Here is a 24,809-nt window from a genome sequence, read left to right on the forward strand (position 1 = left end):
AGACATAAATACAATATTAATACATAATAATACAACTCAAGATATCTAGCTCTCAAAACTCTTTTCTTAGCAATTAATTATGTGTAGTTCAATCTCAATAGTTCATCATCAACCCTGATTGCATCAATAATTAATGTTAATACTAGGGCAAAATCCATATACCCTCATGTGGTTTAGCTCTGGAACACTTTACCCCGTCTTTTAAAAGTAGCCAGATACTCCCTTGTGGCTAGCCCTTTTGCAATTTACCTCCCTACCATTAATAATTTCATCCAAATTAACGGAATTTGTGATACACATGCCAAAAATTAGAGTTGACATGGAAAAACATTAATTCAAAAGTTCAAAAATGATGCAAAAAGACAAATTTTCCCTTAGCATCATCTTCTTCCCCCAAAAAACCCTAAACGTAATCATCTTCTTCCCTAACCAAACCTTACCCATAACCCTAAAAACATCCCCTCCCACCTACCCTCCCTCCTCCCTGAACATTTCCACCACTCCCTCTCCCCTCACCTACCACCCCAACCTTGCCGCCACTCCCTCTCCCTCATCCATACTTTCATGACCCCCTCTCACCACTCCAGCCTTGCTGCCACTCCCTCTCCCCTTACCAACCACCCCTGCAACCCCCCCTCCCCTCACCCACCACCCTTTCTTCCTTTAGCTAAATCAATACCCAAATTGAGATATGCATATTATTAGATTTGCATAAAAGAAAGAAAAGAAAGAGAGAGCTACTGCTGTATATTATTCACACACCTAAACATATTAGGGTTTACACATACTTATAATAAAAGACTAAAGGAACAAAAGACATAATTACCCTTATACACTAATACTTAACACTCCCCCTCAAGTTGGTGCAAAGATATCTCTCATGCCCAACTTGCAGCAAATAGGATGGAAAACCTTACTACTAAGACCCTTAGTAAAGACATCAGCCAATTGATCTGCAGACTTCACAAAAGGCATACATATGAAACCCTTATTCAATTTCTCCTTGATGAAATGTCTGTCGATCTTAATATGTTTTGTGCTATCATGCTGAACAGGATTGTGAGCAATACTAATGGCAGCTTTGTTGTCACAGTACAGTGTCAATGGTTCACTACAAACAAACCCAATATCATTCAACAAGGACTGGAGCCACATCAATTCACATGTACCATGCGCCATAGCCCTGTATTCTGCCTCTGCACTAGATCTGGACACCACTGTTTGTTTCTTACTACGCCATGTCACTAAATTTTCCCCCACAAATGCATAGTAACCAGAGGTAGATTGCCTATCATCTATAGAACCAGCCCAATCCGCATCTGTGAATGCCTCCAACCTCAAGTGACCATGATTGGAAAATAAAATCCCTTTTCCAGGAGCAGATTTAAGATACCTCAAAATACGATACACTGCATCCAAATGAGGGGCACGAGGCTCATGCATAAATTGACTCACTATCCCAACCGCATAAGCCATATCTGGACGAGTGTGGGATAAATATATAAGTCTTCCCACAAGTCGCTGGTACCTTTCCTTCTCCACAAGATCACCAACACCACTAAAAAGATGGTGATTAGCCTCAATTGGCGAATTAGCAGGTCGGCAGCCAAACATGCCAGTTTCCTCAAGAAGATCTAGAATATACGTCCGCTGAGAAAGAAAGATGCCTTTGTTAGATCTGGCAACTTCAATCCCAAGAAAGTACCGCAACGAACCAAGGTCTTTGATATCAAATTCCTTGGCCAACAGCATCTTAAGATGTGTCACTTCTTCCTCATCATTACCTGTCACAACTATGTCATCCACATATACTATAAGCACAGTTACCTTATTTGCGTGACGTTTGACAAACATTGTGTGATCTGCATTACTTTGCTTATACCCGAACCTCAACATAGCCGTTAGGAAGCTGTCAAACCAAGCTCGAGAAGATTGTTTTAAACCATATAACGCCTTTTCAACCTACAAACTGTCCCAACTGTAGACTGAGATGAGAATCTTGGTGGTATATCCATATATACCTCCGCCTCCAAATCACCATGGAGAAATGCATTCTTCACGTCTAACTGCTGTAAAGGCCATCCCAAATTAGCTGCACATGAGAGAATAGCTCGAATGGAATTCATCGTTGCCACAGGAGCAAAGGTTTCTTGGTAATCAATTCCATATGTCTGAGTAAATCCCTTGGCCACTAATCGTGCTTTGTACCGTTCAATTGTTCCATCTGCTTTCTGCTTGATAGTGAACACCCATTTACACCCTACAGGCTTTTTTCCACTAGGAAGAGAAACCAACTCCCAAGTGTTATTCTTGCTTAGAGCTTGCATCTCTTCTACCATAGCTACTTTCCACTTAGGATCATTGATAGCTTCTGTCCAACCCCGGGGAATACATGCAGAAGACAAAGACAAAACAAAAGCACGATATGTAGAAGACAATGAATCATATGACACAAATTTAGAAATGGGGTGTTGAGTACAGGCCCTAATCCCCTTTCTGAGAGCAATAGGAAGACTCGAATCATTGACAATAGGACTCTCAACTACAGGTAGAGGGATAGACTGAGATGCATTACCTGGAACTGGCATGAGGGATGATGATGGGTTTGGTGGCACAAGGGATGCTTGCTCTTTCGGACGTCGAGAATAAGTCTTAAAATCAGCCCTGTCCAAACGACCACTAATGTCAGGCTCCACATCAAGAGAACTATTAGGCTCCCCCTCACCACAAATAATAGTCCGCTGACTAGGAAGGAAAAAAGACAACTCGTGTTGATAGGCCATCTCCTCATCCGCAATCTCATCCATACCACTACTGCTCTCCCCCAGAGGAGATGGCGGAGGAGAAGGAAAGGAGGACACAGATTCACGGAAAGTAACATCCATACTGACATACACTTTGCGAGTGTGAGGATCATAGCATTTGTAACCCTTCTGAGTAGCAGAATAACCAATAAAGACACAACGCACAGCCTTAGGATCGAGTTTCCCACGAGTACGAGGTTGCAAATGAACAAAACAGACACACCCAAACACCCGAGGAGGAAGAGAAGAGGTGGGATATGCGACAGGAAGCAGTTGAAGAGGAATCTGGAATTGGAGGACACTGGAAGGCATACGGTTGATAGGGTAAACAGCGATAAGAACAGCATCACCCCAAAAAGACTTAGGGACATTCATGGTAAACAAGAGAGAGCGAGCAACTTCAAGAAGATGGCCATTCTTGCGTTCGGCAACCCATTCTGTTGAGGAGTACCAACACAACTAGTCTGATAAAGAATGTCATGCTCCTCTAGGTATGCCCGAAAAACTCCATCAACATACTCAGTCCCATTATCACTACGAAGAATTTTGATTTGAGCATTAAAAAGATTGGTCACCATTTTATGAAAAGTTTGGAAACAAGAAAAAACTTCACTCTTAGTTCGAAGCAAGTAAATCCAAGTCACACAGGAAAAACAATCAATAAAAGTAACAAACCATCGATACCCAGCAATAGAAACCACAGGGGAAGGGCCCCACACATCGGTATGAATAAGCATAAAAGGAAAAGTACTTTTATTAATTGAAGGGTAACAAGTACGTTTATGCTTTGCAAGTTCACAAGCATCACAACCAAAAATACTCCTAGGACAATCACGAACTAAAGAAGAAAAAAGTTTCTCTAAAACATTAAAGGAAGGATGACCCAAACGGCGATGCCACTGATGAAGGAGAGAAAGAGAAAAGCCAATAGTGCACTTGAGAGCTTGAGATGGGACGACAGGAGGAACGGCATCCAGAAAGTACAGCCCACCTTGTGCTCTACCATTGCCAATCGTTTTCCCCGTAGCCAGGTCCTGAAAGACACAATGAGTAGGAAAAAATGTCACTGAGCAATTTAGAGAAGTAGTAAGACAACTAACAGAAAGCAGGTTAGTGGAAAAAGTAGGAACATGAAGCACAGATGAAAGAGAAAGCAAAGATGAACAATGAACCGAGCCCTTGCCAGAGCCAGAGGATAAAGTACCATCAGCCACTCGAACCTTGTCTCGGCCGGAACAAGGAGAATAAGAATAGAAAAGACCAGAGGCACCTGTCATGTGATCGGTGGCACCGGAATCAATAATCCAAGAAGGCGATGATAAGGTACGAAGAGCACTAGCAAGAATACCTGTGTTGGCAAAATTGAAAGAAGCGGAAGTAGAAGAAACTGTGGTAGAAGGAGAGTCAAGTCGAGCCATCAAACGTCTAAGAGTGTGTAACTCATCCTGGGAAAGAGTGCTAGGCTCAGAAGGACTCACCGCAATCTCGGACACATGTGCTTGGGGTCGAGCTGTACTACCACCACCTCGACCCCGAGTAGGGTGACCATTTAGTTTCCAACAATGCTCTCGATCATGTCTGTCTTTCCCACAATAATCGCACTTCAAGCGATCTCGATCAACTAGTGTACCCTGACTCCCAGATTGAACCGGACTAGGCCGAGGAGCCCGAGTAGGAGGAGCAACAGCTAAAGCAGAACGATCCTGAATAGAGGAATGCACCATAGCACTACGGCGACTCTCCTTTTGCTGGACAAGGGCATAAGCCTCGCATAGGGTGGAAAAAGGTGAACGACCCAACACCTGGACGCGAATTTGATCATACTCCAAGTTCAAGCCAGCAAGGAAGTCATACACACGCTCTTTCTCAACGGTTTGCTGAAACAACATGGCATCCCGAGAACAAACAGCCTGGAAGCTTTGGTAATAGTCTAGTTCCTGCCACAAACTACTCAACTCAGCATAGTAGACTGCGAGTGATCTATCTTTCTGATCTCAGCTCCGAAGCTTCTTCCTCGACTCATACGCCTGTACATTATTACCTTGTTGGGAGTACATTTGGGCTGCAGCTGTCCAAATCTTATGAGCAGTATCTAATAAAAGGAAACTCCGACTAATAGTGGGCTGCATAGAGTTGATTAGCCAAGTCATAACAAGAGCATTTTCAGAAATCCATTGAGTATGGAGTGAGTCATCACCATCCGGTAGGGGAAGAGAACCAGTAATGTAGCCAGTCAAACGGCGAGCAACAATAGCAAGACCACAGGAGCGTGACCAAATCAAATAGTTGGAACCATCCAATTTAACGGGACTAATTTGAAGAGAGGGATTGTCGGTAAAAGTCATAACATGACAGAGGCCACCCTCATCACTAATTGTATCCTTAGTCTCACCCTCAGCCATTGAAGATTAAATGCCCACAATAGGAAAAAGCAAATACCAGCCCAAAACAGCAAAAACCAACAGAGGCGAATCCACAAACTCAACTTAGGGACAAAAGTTACCTCTAAAGACAAACAGAGCCGAAACAGGGGCTGAAGAGGGCAAAACCAGTCAGAAACTGAGAGCAAACGTGCTGAAACTGAGGAAAATTGACAAAAATAGAGTGAAACCTTGCCAAATCATCAAAACCAGTCCTCCCAACCCTAGAACAGTCCCAGTCAGCTCCCAAGGTAGAGGGAGGAAGGGAAAAAACAGCCAAAAATAAGCCCCAGCAGGGACTTCCAAAAAAATCAATTGGTTTTTTCAAAAATCAACAAAAATTAGAAAAACACTCAAAAACTCATCAAAAAATTAAAATAAAAATCTAGGATGAAAACCCATCAAATTTCGACCATAAAGGAATTTTTTTTTTTTTTTTTTGATTTTTTTCTGTGTACAGGGAAGAACGAAAGAAACAAGAAAAAGAAAAGAATCTTCAAGGAGGAAGATGAGGCTCTGATACCATGTTAGATTTGCATAAAAGAAAGAAAAGAAAGAGAGAGCTGTTGCTGTATATTATTCACACACCTAAACATATTAGGGTTTACACATACTTATAACAAAAGACTAAAGGAACAAAAGACATAACTACCCTTATACACTAATACTTAACACATATATATATAAACCAGTAAGTTAATGGTTTAAAGGTTATATGAGTTGACTCAATGAGTTAATAGTATAAAAATAAATTAAATTTTTGAAAACTCATTTTAAGAAAGAGTGTAAACTAGTAAATTCATATCTTTGTTAATGTAGTCAGGTGTTGTACTTTAGTCAAAACCACAAAGGGGCATGTGGCTATTTTTAAAGGGTATGGGGGATAAAGTGCTCCAAAGCTAAACCATAGGGGGCAAAATGGATTTTGGCCTTTATACTATTCAATAATTAGTTCTTTTTGTTGTCAAAAAAAAAATCATTGATTGTTGTTTCAAATAAATAAAAACTCTACTAATGTTGTTTGGAGCTTGGACTTGTGGAGGAAAAGAAAAGAGAGGGAGGGGGAACTTTTACTTCATTCACATTTCCCTTCCCCTTTCTTTTTCCTCCATAAATCCCAACAAATCCAAGATTTAAACATAGACCAAAGGCGCCAAAAAAGGATAAATGAGATATAACTCTACCATGATGTACTTCTCATGGTATTGACACAACACACAAATAGATTAAATGGTAGAATGTGCCGGTTTTGTTCATGAAGTGCATCTTGACACCACTTTTGAACATAGATTGCACCAACAATATGCATTCAAAAGAGAATAATACTAACTGAACTAGAAAAACAGCAAAAAAAAATATCAAAGCTTGAAAGCATGTTACATCTACCTTGGCTTGCTTTGTTTATAAAAGCTCGAATTTGACAATAAATGATACTTCTCATAGTATTTACACAATACATAAATAGAAATAAACACTAGAGAGCAATGATTTTCTTCACAAAGTGCACCTTTACAATACTTGAACAAAGACTTCACCAACAATATGCATTCAAAAAAGAATAAGAGTAGACAAACTATGAAAGCAGGTCATGTCTACCTTAGCTACCATTGTTTGTAAAAGCTCAAATATGACAATAAACAATAGTAATGTTATTTTTCATCAGCTGGCCTTTTGATTGGATTCATATGTTAATATACTTTCCATCGTTCAAATATTTGCACAGAAGTTCATGCTAAATCCATTTGTGAAGCGCTAAGCTTTCAACATCAGGTAGAAGAGGAAGAGAGAGGTGTTGGTTAAAAATTTCGGTATAATCAAATTATTGCCGTCTTCAAAGGAGTCTTTATGCTACATGTCATTTATAACATAATTGGGGTGAAATTAAAGGAATCAATAATGTCCAAAGAGAATGAAATTCTAGAGAGAGAATTCCCAATTAGGAATACAAGAACAAAGCTCTGAATTTTTCAATCAAAAGTTAGTTATGGAGCAACTAACGACCTATTTATAGACAAAGCTAGCTCAACCACCAACTAACAATACTAACACAACAACTACTCACTTTTGAAGCTCTTCCCACTCCTTTGGAGACATCCTGTAGGCTGGTTTGTTCAGATATGACGAACAAGGTACCAAATCACTACAATGTTGGATATCTCACAAAGGAGGCAATTCAAAAGAAATTTATTGTGGAAACACATCAAAATATTCATTCAAAAGCATGCTAACAACTGTATTATCCCCAGTTTTAGCCACATGAAGCAACAGAATTAACACTAAAATGACCCGGATTCCTTGTTATCTTCCAAGAAGCCCTTGGAGGTAAGCAAAGTGTTGGAAGGCGACTTTGCAGCGACTGTTTTCCTCATGGGTAGCAATGTTAAGTGTTTCTCATCCTTACGAATAGTGTAGGTATTACGCTTGCCATTTGCAAGGTTTGCCAACCATATTGCCATGGTCACCCAAGGAGGATATGGCAAGCATCCATAGGCACCACATCATACCAATAAAGTGAATAATAATGAAGGTGGTCTTCCGCTTAGGTTCAACTTATTAACCACCTCTTCAGAAACTACATTCTGACAACTTCCACAATCAATGATCATGTTGCAAATTCAGCCTCCAATGTTGCCAAATGTCAGTCCACAACTAATCATCTTCACTTTCTAACTTAAGCATAAGAAGAGTCTTCTTGATCATCAGAGCAAGTCCTTCCACTTCCTCAAGATCCCATCCAATTTCCTGATTAGACAGGTGGTCATAGATTGGAATATTATCATCACTACTTTGTTCCATTACCCTCTCAAGAAGAAGTTCCTTATTTTGATTGTTGCCAAAGCCTTGTGACAGTCCGAAGACTTATGACTCAGTTCCTAGACTTGAAGCACTTAAAGCCACTACTATGGGGCCGATTTCGGCTTACCGAAGCACCATTAGTGGATTGATTTTGCACTGGGGCAACTCTATCCACACTCTTTGTTGAAGGACTAGCCTTGGTGAAGCCAGGAGCGGATTAATTCAGTCGAAAACCACCTTCAAAATGTTGTCCCATCTGATAGACACCTCAACTTTGTTGCTTCTCAACTGCCAAAGCTCTATTGCAAGCCTCGAAGACAGACCAGAAAGTGTGAAGGACAAGTACATCTTGAATGGAAGCTCCAAGTCATTAATGTATCTTGCAACCATTTGCTCTACACTCTTATTGAGATCAACTCTTGCAACAAGTTGATAGAACACTTCCATATACTCTTCAACACTCCCAAATTGCTTGAGGCTAAGCAAGTTCTTGTACAAGGTTTGCATATAATTGAAAGGCAAAAATTACTCTTTGAGCCTCTTCATTTTCTCCCAATCTCGGATCTTTCCCTTGCCTCTCCATTGTCTACTCACTTGCATGTGTTCCCACGAAGTAGAACCTCTCCCCTTGAAGTGTATAGACACCAATTTCACCTTTTTCTCTTTAGAGATGTCACAATATTCAAACACTCTTTCAATAGTGTTTACCTTTAACCAATCCACAAACTCATCCAGGTTACTCATGGAATTCAAAAAATTCAGCCTTTTATGTTGTCCTCCCATTTGTACTCAAATCTTCATAGCGACGCTCATAGCCCTTGTAAAGCAACAAAAGGATTCTCAAAATGAGTTTGAGTATCCTCAGAAGGATCACTACCATCGGTAGGAGCTTGCAAAATCTGCACCATATTGATTAATGCAGCAATTTTCCCTCTCAACTCATCAATTTCATCTCTTGGATGTGGATTTCCATTGTTCCTTCCAAAAAAAGGATTCAACTTGGCTTGTCTCCCAAATTTGCAGCAAATCCTCTACCTAGACCATATTATCTACCTCTACCTCATTGAGCCATCAATTCAAAATCAAAATTGTAGCAACTTTGACGCACCGTGATTTTCTATGCAAAGTCTCTGCAATCAACACAATTATGTTGTACCACAGCAGCCAACTATAAGCAATACATCTCAGTCCAATCGATTCCATAACACCAAGTCGAAGGCCACTTCAAAATCGAAGGATCAAGCAAAATCCATATTGAAGATCAATCAAAACTCCAAGTTGAAGATCAATCAAGATCCAAATCAAAGATCAAAAAAATATATATTTCGTTCGCTGTTGATCAAAAAAAAAAACCGAAGAAGAAGGTCCAAATTGAAGATCAAAGACTGAGATTAAGACATGGTCACTAGTTAGAAGCAAAATCAATGTGTAATCAACCGCGATCTTGTACAATCTTTGAAGTGGCTCAATTACTTTGTGCAAGCTCATAACTAGAATCAACTGATGTGCTTCAATTGCGATCAAGATTCGATTTCATTGAACTCAATCACTGGTCGCGATATGTTCCAGATCTCAAACAAATCTTGCAAAGAGATTCTGAACTAAATCAACTACCAACAGAGCTTATGAACCAGAGTTACAATCAACTTGTGAAATGAATTCCAACTGCAAACCAGGGTTTTAGACCTCAGGTATGTAATTTCCTCACAATTCATATAATCAATACATGGAATAGAAACAAGAACATGTGCTCTCATACCAAATAATGAAATCAAAAGTGAAGATAAATGAAATTCTAGAGAGAGAATCCCAATTAGGGATACAAGAGTAAAGCTCTGAATTTTACAATCAAAAACATCATAAGCTAGTTATGGAAACCACCTCTTATTTATAGACAAAACTAGCTCAACCACCAACTAACAATGCTAACACAACTACTACTCACATCAGGAACTTCCGATTTCCAACTAATTTGGACATAGTTCTGTTTTCTATTCTAAATATTTAATTTTTGGCTAGGTAATAAATAATATGTTGATACCTGAAAATGCAAGGGCGCATCCCAGACAATATACCCTTTAGCAAATTGAGCTCCAATAAAACTTCTACTTTAATTAAGCTATACTAAATTATCTCAAATACCAATTTTGTTTAAATTATTCCAATGGATTACTTCCAGTAATGCGTCCAATGGGTCTCCTAAAGTCCCAAAAAAACATGATAAATCTCTTCCAACTGAGCATGTTTTTTATTTTATTTTTTTCTTATTATAAATGAATTTTATGCCAGTAATAAACTTGAATTTTGAGGTACCCAACACTTCAACAATATATTACTTCGTTTAGACGTCTTTTAGTCTTTGCAATGAGTCACCATTACAAACACATTTTCATATAACTTATGAGGTGATGCTTTCACATGCAGTCCATGAAAGAGTGGAGGCATGTGTTATACCTCAACCACTAACAAATATCTATAACATTTGACAAAAATGCATAAAAACTCTTCTCAGCAAATTAAAAGAAAAGTCGTCCCAAGTCGTCTTTCCAAGATTAGAAAAATTATAACCAAAAGAATTCACTAACACTGATTTACTTAAATTGGCGACACTACTGACAAAGTCTGGTAGTTGCCACCTCCTAGCCACAACAAAAGGAGTTCAAGGGATTTTATCCAATGGATTTTATAAGATAGTCCACAATTGTCCTCTCATCAAATTTTAGTTGAAACATTCGTTAACAAAAATGGCTCCAAAATCTCACTGTCTTGGCCACCCTTCAAGAACTCATGTAAAACTAGTATGTAACCTCAATATTACTTTCTACATTTTTTAAACCAACAAGTTGTCCTAGGAAATATGAAATTTTAAAAGGTGACACTAACTTGGTCTTGAAACAGAACAATTATTACATAGATGTCCCCATAATTAGGTGTTAGAATTTACCATCACCTACCACCACTACCACCTCACCTACTCCACTAAACCTAACCCACTACACCACTACCACCTCACCTACTCCACTAAACCTAACCCACTACACCACTATCACCATCCACTACACACCATCCACTACACCTACATCTATATAAGGAACCATTTGTAATAGACAAAATATATACATCAATCAATAATACTTCATTTTTTACATGGTATCAGAGCTATAAGATTTAGGCCTATCCTCCTTTCTTTCCAGCGGGCAGCCGGCCGGCAACCTTGCCTTCGCTGCCCGCGGGAGTTTTTCAACACATATCACAAACACATACCTTGATCATTTGTGGTGGGAGGTTTAGCTCTCTCAACCTGCTCTCTCTCTCTCCATGTTGATGGAAGCTCTCCAAATCCGGCGACAACCACTACCCACAGACCTCCATTTGATGAACTCCATTTCCGGCAAATTCAGATCCGGAGCCCCGGAGACTCCTTCACCTTCCCGCCGTCCAGTGGGTTTTTTCTGGGCTGCCCTGGAACCCCGGCGACTCCTTCGCCGCCGCTTGAATCCCACGCCGCCGCTGCTGAAGACGGTGTCGGAGACCGACGACCTCGTACAGCCGAGGGAGCTCACTCCCCTCCTCCACATCGTCACCCTCTCCGAGCTCGCCGCACGACGACAAGTTCAAACCCTAGCCTCCTCTGGTCTTCTTCGCGAACCTCCGCAAATGGAACTGCAGTGGAGCTTGAAGCATGCCATGAGAGGCTCGTACACAAGTTTATTAGCATTAACACCCCAAAAAACAAAATCAGAGTGTGCATAGTCCTTCCTGTACTGCACCACAAGTTTAGTGGCACGATGACCTTTGAGAGTAGCTAGAAGTGTCTTGACATCCTTGACTTCAGAAAGCACGTCCTGGCATCCATGGCTAAGGAACAGAGGAAGTTCCTTTGGGATGCTTGCCATGTTGTAAACTGGTGGAGTCGGCTGTCCATAGTGCTGGTTGTTCTCGAACTTATTCCCATAGTCATACATTGCTATGGTACCCCATCTAATCACTGTTCCCAACCCACAATCTCTCTCTCTCTCTCGGGCCTTGTCTCCCTCTCTCTCTTCCTTTTAATTAACTGTTTTACACACCACCTCCACCCACATGGGTTGGTTTCCCTTTTCCTCATCAATATATTCCCACACTCTTCCACTTTCTTTTCTTTCTTTTTTTTTATATCACCCACGAGCCTACTCACATGCACTCACCCCACTTTACCTTTATTTATTTTATTTTATCTTTCTTTTTTTTTTTTTTTATTCATTCATTCATTCAAAAAAAAAAAAAAAAAAAAAAAAAAAAAAGGGGCTCTTTAGTTCTCCCTCTCGGCAGCACTGCTCAACTTTCTTTCTTTTATTTTCTTTGCTTTCTTTATTTATTTTCTTTAAAATACAAAAAAAAAAAAAAAAAAAAAAAAAAGACGCAGGAAGATCTGCACACCAAACTCATTTTATTCATATCGGGGTTCACCCCAATCACCATTTTACACAACACAAAAAAAAAAAAAAAAAAAAAAAACCAACACAAATCGGAACAGTGGGATTTTTCTTCTCTACTCTGCCGCCGGTCTCTTTTTCTTGCCTCCGTCCTGAGCGGCCCTTGACGGTGTTGCCTCCGTGTTTTCCACGCCGCCGAGCACGTTCACTCCCCCATACTCCTCCACTGCAGCATATGGCGGACCTCCAAATCGGAACATCACGGTGGCCTTCCGCTTCAGCTCCTTATTTTCTGCCTTTAGCACACTTATCTCTGCTCGCGCATCCTTATACATGCGCTGGAGCAGAGCTAGTTGGCCATTTAAATGCTGCACCTCATTTGTCCTACTCTGCAGCCGGTGCGACAAGTTTGTGACTGCCGTCATCGTCTCCACACAGGACTTCAAAGTATACTGATTGGCCTCAATGTCAGTTTGCACCGCCATTTTTTGCTCCACCGACCGCATCGGAAAGTTCAACGGAGCAAACACAGAGGTGTTTGGTTGAGGTTCACTGGCCACCGCACCAGTTCTTTCTCTTGCTGACTCATTGAGGTCGGGAAAGAGGGTGAGCAGTCCACGGGAAGACGAGGACGAGGCCATTTTGTGAGCAACAAAGTGTTACAGAGTGTTACAAAGTATCTTTCTCAGCAAAACGAAGAATTTTTCAGAGATTTCTCTCAGTCTTTTTGTCTCAGCTTCTGCCTCAGCTTCAGCCTTCGTCTTGGTTAAATAGCCAAGGCAGTCACGCATATCGCGCGCCACTTGACGCCAGACGACAAACGGGCACGCCAACCAAGACACTCACGTGCCTCGCCATCATGTCCGGCACACCTTTTGATAAATTGGGCACGCCTTTTGATGGCACGCCTTTTGAAAGATTGGGCACACCTTTTGAGGGTGCGACTTTTTAAGGGTCCGACAAGACTCTGTAAACTGTCCCGACATTGATTCCGGTTAGCTCCTTTAAGGGTCCGACAAGACTCTGTAAACTGTCCCGACATTGATTCCGGTTAGCTCCTTTAAGGGTCCGACAAGACTCTGTAAACTGTCCCGACATTGATTCCGGTTAGCTCCTTTATGGGTCCGACAAGACTCTGTAAACTGTCCCGACATAGATTCCGGTTAGTTTCTACAAGGGTCCGACAAGACTCTGTAAACTGTCCCGACATAGATTCCGGTTAGTTTCTACAAGGGTCCAGCAAGACTCTGTAAACTGTCACAACACCTGTCACAACAGTGTCTGCTACAACGGTCCGACATGACCCCATAAACTGTCTTCTACATCGGTCTGACACCGCCATCCAGTGTCCTCTACACCGTTATGACACCACCATCCAGTGTCTTCACCAATGGTCTGACACGACCATACAGTGTCTCCTATCCTCTTTTATTTTTATGTATTTTCTTGTTTTGTTTCTCTCTTCAAACTCAAGTTGGTTAGTTTCTATCCTCCTTGAGTTTGCGGGGGGCTGTTAGAATTTACCATCACCTACCACCACTACCACCTCACCTACTCCACTAAACCTAACCCACTACACCACTACCACCTCACCTACTCCACTAAACCTAACTCACTACACCACTATCACCATCCACTACACACCATCCACTACACCTACATCTATATAAGGAACCATTTGTAATAGACAATATATATACATCAATCAATAATACTTCATTTTTTACATTAGGTGTAAAGGAGATTACTGTGTTATCAGAGTTTTATCAGAGTGGAAAAACAAGTTAAGAGGCACTGGAGACACGAAAGAGCATCTAGGAGAGAGAAAGTGAGAGATGCTCAAAAAAGGAGTCTAGGAGAGAGATAAAGCAGACCAGTCAAAGAGAAACAACGAGGCAGTGGATGATCAGAACTCAAGTTTAAAGTGAAGGCCTCAACTTGACATTAAGTATGAAATGTTTGTGATGTTAAAGAGGTACAACCTCTATATAGAGAAGGTGAGAGCACGGGGCCATAATTGAATATCCAAGAATGTTGCTAGCTTTTTTGGGAAGGTTTACGCTTGTTGAGATATTACTAGGTTGTCAAAGATTGCCTCTTGGCAAAGAACAATAGCTTCCAGAAGTCTCCAAAGTATGGTTCAATGGTGAGGTCTCTCTCTTAGTTGGGTTGGCCCAAGACAATTTGACCTACATGCGGTACAACGATAAACAAAGCCTTTATATCTAGTCTCCAAGACATAAGTCCCCAAAGTCCCACGATATGTACCAAGCAGTTTGGCAAGTCATAGACTCTTCAATGTGTTCCCTTGATTGGTACCAAAATGTATATAAATTTAGGCCCATTAATATGCACTTGTTATGACATTTAACATTGTTACTTGATGCATTTTATTTCAATTGAATGATTGCAAATCACAAGAGTTGTTTGCTTGGAACTTGGCTTTAAATGAAGGTTTAGAGGCTCAAAGAAGTAACAGAAGTACCAAAATGTAACCTAAAGGAGCTGAGTAGAGAATGTAACAGAAAAGAGCTGACAACTCTACACCACCCAGCCTCGCTTGAGTAGTGGGATACCCTGTAAGGGTTCAAAATCTCAAAATTTATGTCTTTTGTCACAACAATTGTTCACTTGAGAGCACTCATAGGTGCTGCTCGAGCGGTGTTCGACACGAACTTCATAATTTTTACGTTGTTTTGGCTCTTTTTAACCCAAATTTACTTGGGACTATAAAAAGGCAACTTACAGGAAAATAGGTCGTTCCAGATTTGAGAAGACAGCTCCCAAGCAAGAAGAAGGTGATTCCAAATGTTCAAGCATGGTGTTCTCAATGAAGATGGTGGTTTCCTCCCTCTCCATAAGGGCTAGGCTCTTTCTTTAGGACGTCGATAAGACCCTAGCCAAGTAACAATGATTTTTGTATCTTAATTCTAGGATTGATGATTAATCTGACAATTGTATAACTTCAAGGCAGCTGTATTCAATTGAGTTTATCTTTTCAATTTGGCACTGTATTTGATTTCTATCAACTGAGATGCATGGTTATATAATGGTTTTATTCATACATGTAATTGAGAATTTAGATAATCTATGCTTAGATTAGACAAGTCATGCTCAATTTGGTGGTAGAAGCCTCATCCTGGACGGAGATAAGTTATACCCAATTGTCCATTACATGAATCCTCTTGATGACATTGTTGGGACTTGTAGCCACAAGAAGTCATGAATCATCATATTAATCAATCAATTCTCAAAACTACACATTAATTACAGTTACAAAGTTATACTCCCACCGTCCCAAAATATTAGTCCCTTCTTCCATTTTTCATTGTCCCAAAATATTAGTCCCTTTTCAAAAATCAACGATTAAAATAATATGAATTTCCTATTTTGCTCTTCTTTTAAATTTATTAACAATAAAAAAGTACAATTATGACAATTGATATTCCCAAAAAAATGTACTATCAAAGGGTAATTTTGGAAAACTAATACTTTTAAAGTGTAATAATTGTACTATCAAAAAAAGTTAGATTCCCCAAAAGGGACTATTATTTTGGGACGGAGTGAGTATTGGATTTGAAAACCCTAAGTTCTTCTGAATTCTTGAAAAACAATTTTCTTTCGATTTTGTTTTATTTGATTTAATTTCAATTTTTTTGTTCACTCAAATTAAGTTGAGAACCAATTTCCAAATTAGCACAACTTAGCCTCTTAGTCCCTAAGGTTCAACACCCGGGCTCAAGCCACCATTTACACAAAACGGGGCATTAGTTTGATACTAGTTTTTAAACGATCATCCCTAAATGCTCTCAACTTTATATTCTTCTATGTGCCCCTTTGCTCCGACGTTTGGGTCCATATCTATTAACTGGTCAGATTTCATGCTTTCAAGGTAAGTTTTCGGCAATATTTAATCCTATACATAATGGATTTCCCCTGTATGCTTGGAAATAAGACGCAATGTAGTATTGGTTTTGATAATTTAACTTCTATTCTATTTTCTTTGAACAACTCATAAAATTTCATAAATAATTAATCAAAAATTTCCTCTTTTTTTCTAATCATAGGCCAATCAACATTATGGAGTTTCTACAGCCAACTTGATAAAAATATATGTATATGTATATGTATAAAATCATACCCAGTGCATAAGGACTGATCTGCAATTGTGTTAATTATGGTAATTTAGTAGTTTCGAACTACATGATGACAATATCCATATGTTTGAAATATATAGCATATAAAGATGGCAAGAAAGAACAAATGAAGAGAGAGAGAGAGAGAGAGTGAGTTGAGAGCACACCTTTTTCAAGATGTTGCTTGCGCACACGCTTTACATGGCGGAGATTTTCAAGTGGTGCAATTTGATTTAACTTCCTAACCAAAATTCAGAATCCATTGTCATTAAGAAAATCATGAATAAGGGTCCGTTTGGATGGATGTGGATTTGATATTAATTATTCAAGGAGAATAACTCAAATTTAGATTTGATAGTTTACCTAAGAATTCCATTATTGAATTAAATAGCTTTATTATCATGATGAATTTCAAATAGCTATATAAAAGTAATTATTTAAAATCCTGCTAAGGATTCTCTTTTAGCAACAATGATAGTACTAAAATATATATCTTGTGTATCATCTACTATAACTTTTTCTATCACCTATAATAGCAAATTCTCTAATACTTTTAACCTCACATCCCTAACAAGAAAATATAAACAGAAGCAGAAAAAAAAATCACCTTGTAATCAATTAACACTTCAAACCAACATGATAAATATACATATATATAAACATAATGAATAACAGACCTTACAAGAGTATTGGTGTGTTTTGGGTCAATCAGGGCAGCATAGACATTAACTGTATGTAAGAAAAAATTAAAAAAAAAACAGTTAAACATCATAAGGTCATTAGTTAGTTTTGTTTTTTTTTTTAGGGGAAATTACCCATAGGTCCCATGGGAAATATGTGATCTCCATTTAATCCCATAACTTTTTCACTACACCCAAAAGTCCTTTCCTCTCTCTCTCTGCTTTTTGCTTCCCTTCCTCTCTCGTTTTTTTTTCTACATTTTTCTGTCACCGTGTTTGTCATGGAAGAGGACCATCGGTGATCATATCTTTCTCTATTGATCGGGGTTCATTGATAACCACCAAGCATTGAAATCAACTCCGACGAAGAAGATGATATATTTTCCGACGAAGAAGATGAATGGATCTACTTAGATCTGATATAGATCTACTCAGATCTACATCAGATCTGAGTAGATCTACACAGATTTGGTTAGACATCCGTCTTTCCCCTTCGATCTCTTTTTTTTTTTTTCTCTCTCTGCTATACACTTCTATTTTTCTGTTCTAATGGAGAAAATTTTCGAATTCTGAACAAGCAATTTTCGAGTTTTAGTTACAGGCGGTGAAAACTGTAAAATTTTGCAGTTTCAAATTTTTTTTTTGGTGCTGGAATGAATCATGGTTTAAAACTGTAAAATTTTGCAGTTTTATAACATTCTTTAGAACTGTAAAATTTTACAGTTTCATAACATGTTTTTTAATTTTTTTTTCCGGCAATATTCTAGACATTCCGGTGAGTCTCCGGCGACCGTTAAACGGAAGTCCGATGGTAGTAAGATGTGAACAGTGTCTATAAATTAAAAAAAAAAAAAAAAAAGATTTTTTGGTAACAATTAAAAATGTGTTGGACTAATTGGTGCAAGTATTTTGTTTTGGGTTTTGAACTTGTTACATGGGACTTATCAGTAAGTTCCCCTTTTTTTATAACTCGGTGTCCGGCCCATTAGACCGACTAATCTGGGGACCAATCTCACAGTGCACTTGGCCCAAATTGTTTGCACCTGAGGCCTTAGAGGGAACACACCCCCAAGTTAGTGTGAGAGAGATGAAAATTACAACAAGAAGAAGAAAAAATGGGGTTGTAAAGTAAAGTTACCAGTGGGTTGTTGGTGAGGTGGAATAGGAGGCTTCTCTGGGATATGAACAATTTCCCAGTCCCTCTTACTACTCATCAGAGTCATCACTTGAGTTCAAAGTCCTGAAAAAATTCCAGGGTTTTTTATAAGGTAAAAATGTATGTGGGTCTTTAAAGAGCAACAACATAGTTTTGAAGTCTGAAAAGGAAAAGCTACTGCAATTGTTTTTCAATAAGATAAGGCCTCAAAGATTAGATAAGCAATCCCAATGATCTTTGTATCAGACCCAACTAAAAAAAAAAACACAAAAAACCAAATAGGCAATTGATTTCCTTACCTGCTGCGTGTTAGCACCGCCGATGCCGATGCCGATGCCGATGCCGATGCCGATGGGAAGCAACGGGGCAGTGGAGTGGATGGATCAGCGGGTATGGGTGAGAAGCGAATCACAAATGGCTTGTTAAGTAGGTATATTATGATTGAGAGTAATGCTACAATCCAAATGATTTATTAATCACCATGTTTGTTCCACTTTTTTTTAAAACACATTTGAGAAAATTCTGTGTATTTTTGGTTTGGATTTGTATTGTGATTTTGGGAAAAAAAAAATTTTAAAATTGTTTGATTTGTAAATTTTTCAAAATAATTTTTAAAATCACTTTTTGTTTTTTTACCTATCAATTAATCATTTTTTCTCTCTCTTCTCTTCTACTCAATCATTTTTTCTCTTACACATATCTACTTAATTATAACAAAATATCAAATTATTCCAAATTCTCAAACTCCAAAACAACTTTCAAAATACACAACTAAACAAACCAAAAAAAACTCTAAACTCTCTCCCAAAATAATTTTTAAAAGGCAGTGGCTTTGATTGAGTCCAAGATCGGACTGGACCGTACTGTTGGGCCTGTGGGCAGGGCCGGCCCTGAGTTTTCGGGGGCCTAAGGCGAAATAATTTTTTGGGGCCTTTTTAGATATTTAAAAAAATATATATCACTATGTTTGGTTTAGAGTTTATAAAAATAATTGTTTCAGTTTGCAATTCGTATTTTTTTTATATCTTTTTGTATTTGGTAACTTTGTTTTTTTTAAAAAAAAACACAAATATTATAGTTTTTAAGCGTTTCTAAATTAGATGTATCTACAAAATAAATAAATAAAAATTGTGCGAAATATTTTTTCAAAAAATACTAAAAAATACATAATTGGGCCATAAAGAGAAAAAAAAATAAGTCATACAAAATTAGGCTAACAACTAATACATATACATATTTTTTTGTTTTTTTAATTGGACTAACAACTAATACTTATAAATATTTTTTAATTGGGCCTTTTATCAATTGGGCCAAATAGATTTTTTTAAGTCCCGTTAAAATAGCCTAAATTAATTAAATAGAATTGGGTCATTTTAAGTTTTTAATATAGTGCAAGAGTAATAATTTTAGGGCCTTTTTTGGACCTAATTTTTTGGGCCCTAGGCACAGGCCTGACGAGCCTTAGCCCAGGGCCGGCCCTGCCTGTGGGGGCCCACCACGGGTTCCGTTTTGATAATTCGAACCGTTTAATGTGTAGAACTCGTCGAGTACTACATGCCTGTAAAAAATCACGTTAATCGGATATCGATAGCTATGTGAACAAAAGAGTTTTTTATCAACCGTTAATTTTTTCATCGTCCATTTTTTTATATGCAAAACTGATTTGATCACATAGCTATTGATATCCGATCAACGTGATTTTCACATTGAACGGTTCGGGATTATCAAAACGGGCCCAAAAAATGAGCCTCATGGGCCGAACTGGACGGGTCTAGTCCTGATCTCAACTTGAGACAAGCTGGACCCTTTTTAAAAACTACTCTCCCAAAACCAAACCAAACATACTCTCAATTTATTTTTTTTTCAAATTTTTTTAAATATTTTAAGTAATTTTTAAAAAATTTTAGACACACTTAGGGTTTGTTTGAGAAGTTGGTTGGTCTTTTGGCTTTTTAATTTTTTTAGCTATTTTAGCTTGGGACTTTTTGTTTTTTCTTGACTTTTTTGTGAGATGAAGAATGTAATGATTATAAGTTAGATGTGATATTTTGTCTTACAGAAGCGGTACAGGGCCCGAAAGGGCTCAGGCTCGAATGGCTCGAATTTGAGAAAGAAGGAGGAAGAAGAAGAAGAAGAAGAGAAGGAGGAAGAAGGAGGAGAAGAGGAACAGGAGGGGCCATCAAAATCGAGCGGAGGCAGAGCGGAGGCGGGCGCGGGCGGAGGCTGAGGCAGAGGCGGAGGCTGGCGAAGGCAGAGGCGGAGGGGGAGGCTAGCGAAGGCAGAGGCGGAGGCGGAGGCGGCGATGCGACGATCGGCCGACGAGCTGCGACGCCGACGAGCTGCGTTCTCTCTCTCGCCTGTGTTCTCTCTCTCGCCTGTTCAACTCAACGGAGAAGAAGAAAGAAAAGAAAGAAAAGGAAAAAAAAAAAAAAAAAAAAAAATCAAAACCCAAAACGACGTCGTTTTGGGTTTTGAGCCGGATTCGAGCCACTGATTTCGGGCCCCCAAACATTTTTCTTTGTCTTATTAAGCTAAAAAATCTATTTTGTTTTTTGTGTCTAAAATAGCCAAAAAAGTCCCAAGTTGGGCTTCCAAAACGAAGCCATACACTTAAAAAATATAATTTTCGTGAAAAAAATTTGCAAAAAAATTATTAAAACCAAAAATATAAATATATATATATATATAAATTCAGTATATTTTTTGTATTTTTGTGTATTTATTAATTTTTAAAAATATTTTTTTTTCAAATACTTTACTTTTTAGATATATCTATGTAAGCTGTAAAAAAAAGATGTTTAAAATTTAAAAAAAAAAGACGAAAAATAAAAAAGTTAATTTTTAAAAAATTAAAACCAAACACAATTAAATATTTTTATCAAATTGTGGCATTCATATAAAACTCACATGTAAGATTTTTGATAAAAATATTAATAAAATATTTAAAATCTTTAATATTTTTTATTATAATTTTATAATCAAATTCACAATTCAAAAATGAAAAGAAAAAGAAGAAAAATTGAATGTTATAATAAAAATGCGGACCACCTTAGAGCATCCACAATGGATGTGTTAAAAATGTGTTAAAGTGTGTTATATGATAAAAATTGATAAAAATGGGACCTAAAAATGTTTGTTAATATAGTGAGTAAATATTGAATGAATGGTGATACAAGAGACATGTTAAGGTGTGTGTTAAAAATGAATTTATATATATATATATATATATGGAGGGAGACCCACTTTTATGCCAACTCTCCTTCCCTCGATCTCTTTCTATCTCTTCTTGTGCTACCCCACTCTCTTTCTCTCTCTGGTCAAAAGGCTAGCCGCAGTTAACACATACAATATCATCCAACACCACTAATGAACAATTTAACAATTTCATTGTGGAGACAAAAATCAAAATAGCTAGCCAAAAAGATGGCATCTGACACTAACATCCCTCCTAGCAGATCCACTACAAATGCTCTTATGAACCCCATAACTTATTCCGAATATTTTGTATAGTGAAAATTAAATTTATAAAATGTGAATTTTATAAATAAAATAACTTTAAATTATTATTATTATTATTATTATTACATAAATTTTGAATTGATAACGGTTAGCTTGTGGTGTTGTTGATATTATAACAATTTTGAATTTATTTATTTTTTAAAATGTTTCAATGTTATAATAAAATAAAATTTTAATTTTAGCAATTTAGAACTCAATTTTTTTTATTTATTTTCAATCTAAATTGTTTATTTATTTCCGTTAAATAAAATTAATAAAAAAATATTATTATAGTCATTAAACTCATCAAAAAAAATAGTATTTTAGATATACTTATATTGCATTTGATGATTAAAATACTCTTTTCAACTGATTTTACTTAATAAAAATATATTGATAATTTAAAATAAAATATTAAGATTTAAATTGATAAATTCTAAATTTTTAAAATTACAAATTTATTTTACTATAAGATTTAAATTTTAAGATTCTTATATATGCGTTGTTAACTTCTTCTTTTTTTTTTCTTTTTTTTTTTTTTTTAACAGTGTTACATATATAATATGTGTAAATAAATTAGATGGCGGATGACACAACAAGTTATTTAACAGAATGGTTAGTTGGCGTGCTGTGATTGGCCTGAGCTTTCGGATTGGTGGCGTGTTGTGCTAAAAGCACCGAATAATTTCTCGCGTGTTACCTATCACTTTTGATAAATTACTATTCGCGCACGTGTGATACGTGTACATCTTAAATAAAAAAAAGAGCCGTGATTCCGACCTCCAGCACGGGGCACCTCCAACACCTCACCTCCACATGGGGGGTTGACCAAAAAAAAAAAAAAAAAACAATTTTTAACCAATGGAAGAAGACCCTAGCACCCCCACTAGGAGTCCAACTCATTTTCGTAAAAAAAATAGAACCCACCCCAGCACCCCAGCTCCACGTGGGGCCTAGGTGGGAGATTGTGAGCAAGACTTAAAATAAAAAAGAATAAAAAAATAAATTGCGCCAATCAAAAAAAATAGAGGTGATGGAGTGGGGAAAGGGAGTCTGGGCATTTTTCAAAAATAAAATAAAATAATTATTATATATTGTATAATATTGCAGAGATTCTTTTCTAACAAACAAAAGGTTTGATATTTGAGCCTCATATCCTTCTTTTATTTTTATTTTTTTTAAATAAGAAAAAAATTTCAAGACAAGATAAAATCTATCATGAAATGTCACGAGAACAAAAAAAATTTGTGAAATATTTATATGATATATATATAGTACTCCCATGAAGGAAAAAAGTTTTTCAAAAGTTATATATTATTTGGTTTTTGTTCACCATTTTATATTACTAAGACCATCTCCAACGGTTACGCAAATGCATCACCAAATTTGAATTTGGTGAAAAAGTACATCTTTTTTTACTTCAACGGTTTTATCAAACTGTTATCAAATTGAGAACTGTCCCAAATTTTCACCAAACTGAAGAAGTATTGCACCTTTCAGCAAATTACTGTGCGTAGCCATTGAGTGTGGACCTACCAGACGACCGGCCGAACATCCTCTCGGATGACCACCTCAAACAAAATTTTGTGAAAATTTTACACTGGGAGGCCAGTCGACCACCTCTTTGTTTTCTCAGTAAAAAAAAAATAGGGGAAGAGAGAAAGATCAACAGTATACCTTAGTAGCAAAGCTAAAGAAGAAATCAAAAATCAACCAAACAAACACATATAAGTCTCCGTGATGATGTATAATCAAAAACCCAGAAGCAGAAACTCCATTAAATCCAAAATCGATAAACAAACACTAAATCTTTCTTTTTACTTCTATAAATTTTCACTCAAGTTTGATGTAGTGAAGAAAGAGAAGGAATGTAACGCCCTTAAAAAATCAATCAATGAATATAATCCAAAAACATATATAAATAACAGCATGAATCAAAATATAATGTTCTTTCATTACATAGGGTTAATGATACAAAATAGTATAGCAAAGCAGATGCCCTATAGGCCTACACATTTCCAAGTCATTGTTTGGTTACACAAAATGAGTTTCGCTCAATGCATTTTAAGCCCTAGGCTTTACAAAAAAAATAATCAAAGTAGAGAAGCTCTTGTTCCCAAAAGTTTCTCCAAGCTATTGCCTTGGCAGAGGCATATCACCAACACCTGAAAATGTTATTCCCAAATAGGGTGAGCCACAACCCAGTAGGAATCATCTAACATAGTATATGAAATTTAGCAAAGGTATATGTACAATATGCATAAACAGGAATCATCTAACATAGTATATGAAATTTAGCAAGGTATATGTACAACATGCATAAACAGTGCCTGTGATAAGACATCCACATTTTTTATAAAGTCAAAGATACCAAACTCAATTCTTAATTCATTTCATGAGCCAACTTCATCACATCTCAATAATTCGAATGAAACTACAACTCATTAGTTTTATAATCACATCATCAACATATAAACACTTCAAACTGTCCTTTCACTGATATTTCGTCCGCGAGAAATCGTCAAATGGGACCTGTGTAAACGTAGCTATACAAGCACCACAATTGCCATTTTACAGATGCTTCGTCCGTGTGATCGGCACCCAAGTATAATTTCGAGACTTTCACCCAGGACACTCTGGTCAATTTAATTATGGTGGAGTCCATCCCCTTTCTCCTCATAAACAATGATTCATACATATGCAATGTATTTAAACATATAATCAAACAATGGAGTACATCCCCTTTCCACTCCCAAATAATCATACATATACAATGTATATAAACATAGCCGTATTCAATGACAACCAACAGGAGATTAGTTTCAATTCACCTAATCCACATGTAATTTCTACAACAATCATAGCTATCTTCCACTGATAACCCAATACAGATATTTCTAAACA

The 24,809-nt window shown here is 37.5% G+C and overlaps 1 protein-coding gene across 3 annotated transcripts in view; it reads right to left on the reverse strand.

The window, feature by feature from the left end:
• The window catches only part of EMB2820 (Cytidine/deoxycytidylate deaminase family protein), a 41,802-nt gene extending 22,837 nt beyond the window's left edge, over positions 1–18,965 (reverse strand). The window contains exons 1-4 of one of the 3 annotated variants that reach the window (XM_028208558.2): positions 18,707–18,965; positions 18,390–18,491; positions 17,249–17,300; positions 16,739–16,812 (exon numbers count right to left, since the gene is read on the reverse strand). In XM_028208558.2, coding sequence (XP_028064359.2) covers positions 16,739–16,812; positions 17,249–17,300; positions 18,390–18,474 — 211 coding nt within the window. In that variant the 5' untranslated portion in view covers positions 18,475–18,491; positions 18,707–18,965. Of the gene's footprint in view, positions 1–16,738; positions 16,813–17,248; positions 17,301–18,389; positions 18,492–18,699 lie in introns of all 3 variants that reach the window. The other 2 variants (XM_028208679.2, XM_082868837.1) reach the window with 2 other exon arrangements.
• Positions 18,966–24,809: the final 5,844 nt, after the last annotated feature.

The sequence above is a fragment of the Camellia sinensis genome, chromosome 5, assembly GCF_055761805.1.
Source record: "Camellia sinensis isolate YWXY chromosome 5, ASM5576180v1, whole genome shotgun sequence".
In the NCBI taxonomy this organism is placed as follows: domain Eukaryota; kingdom Viridiplantae; phylum Streptophyta; class Magnoliopsida; order Ericales; family Theaceae; genus Camellia; species Camellia sinensis.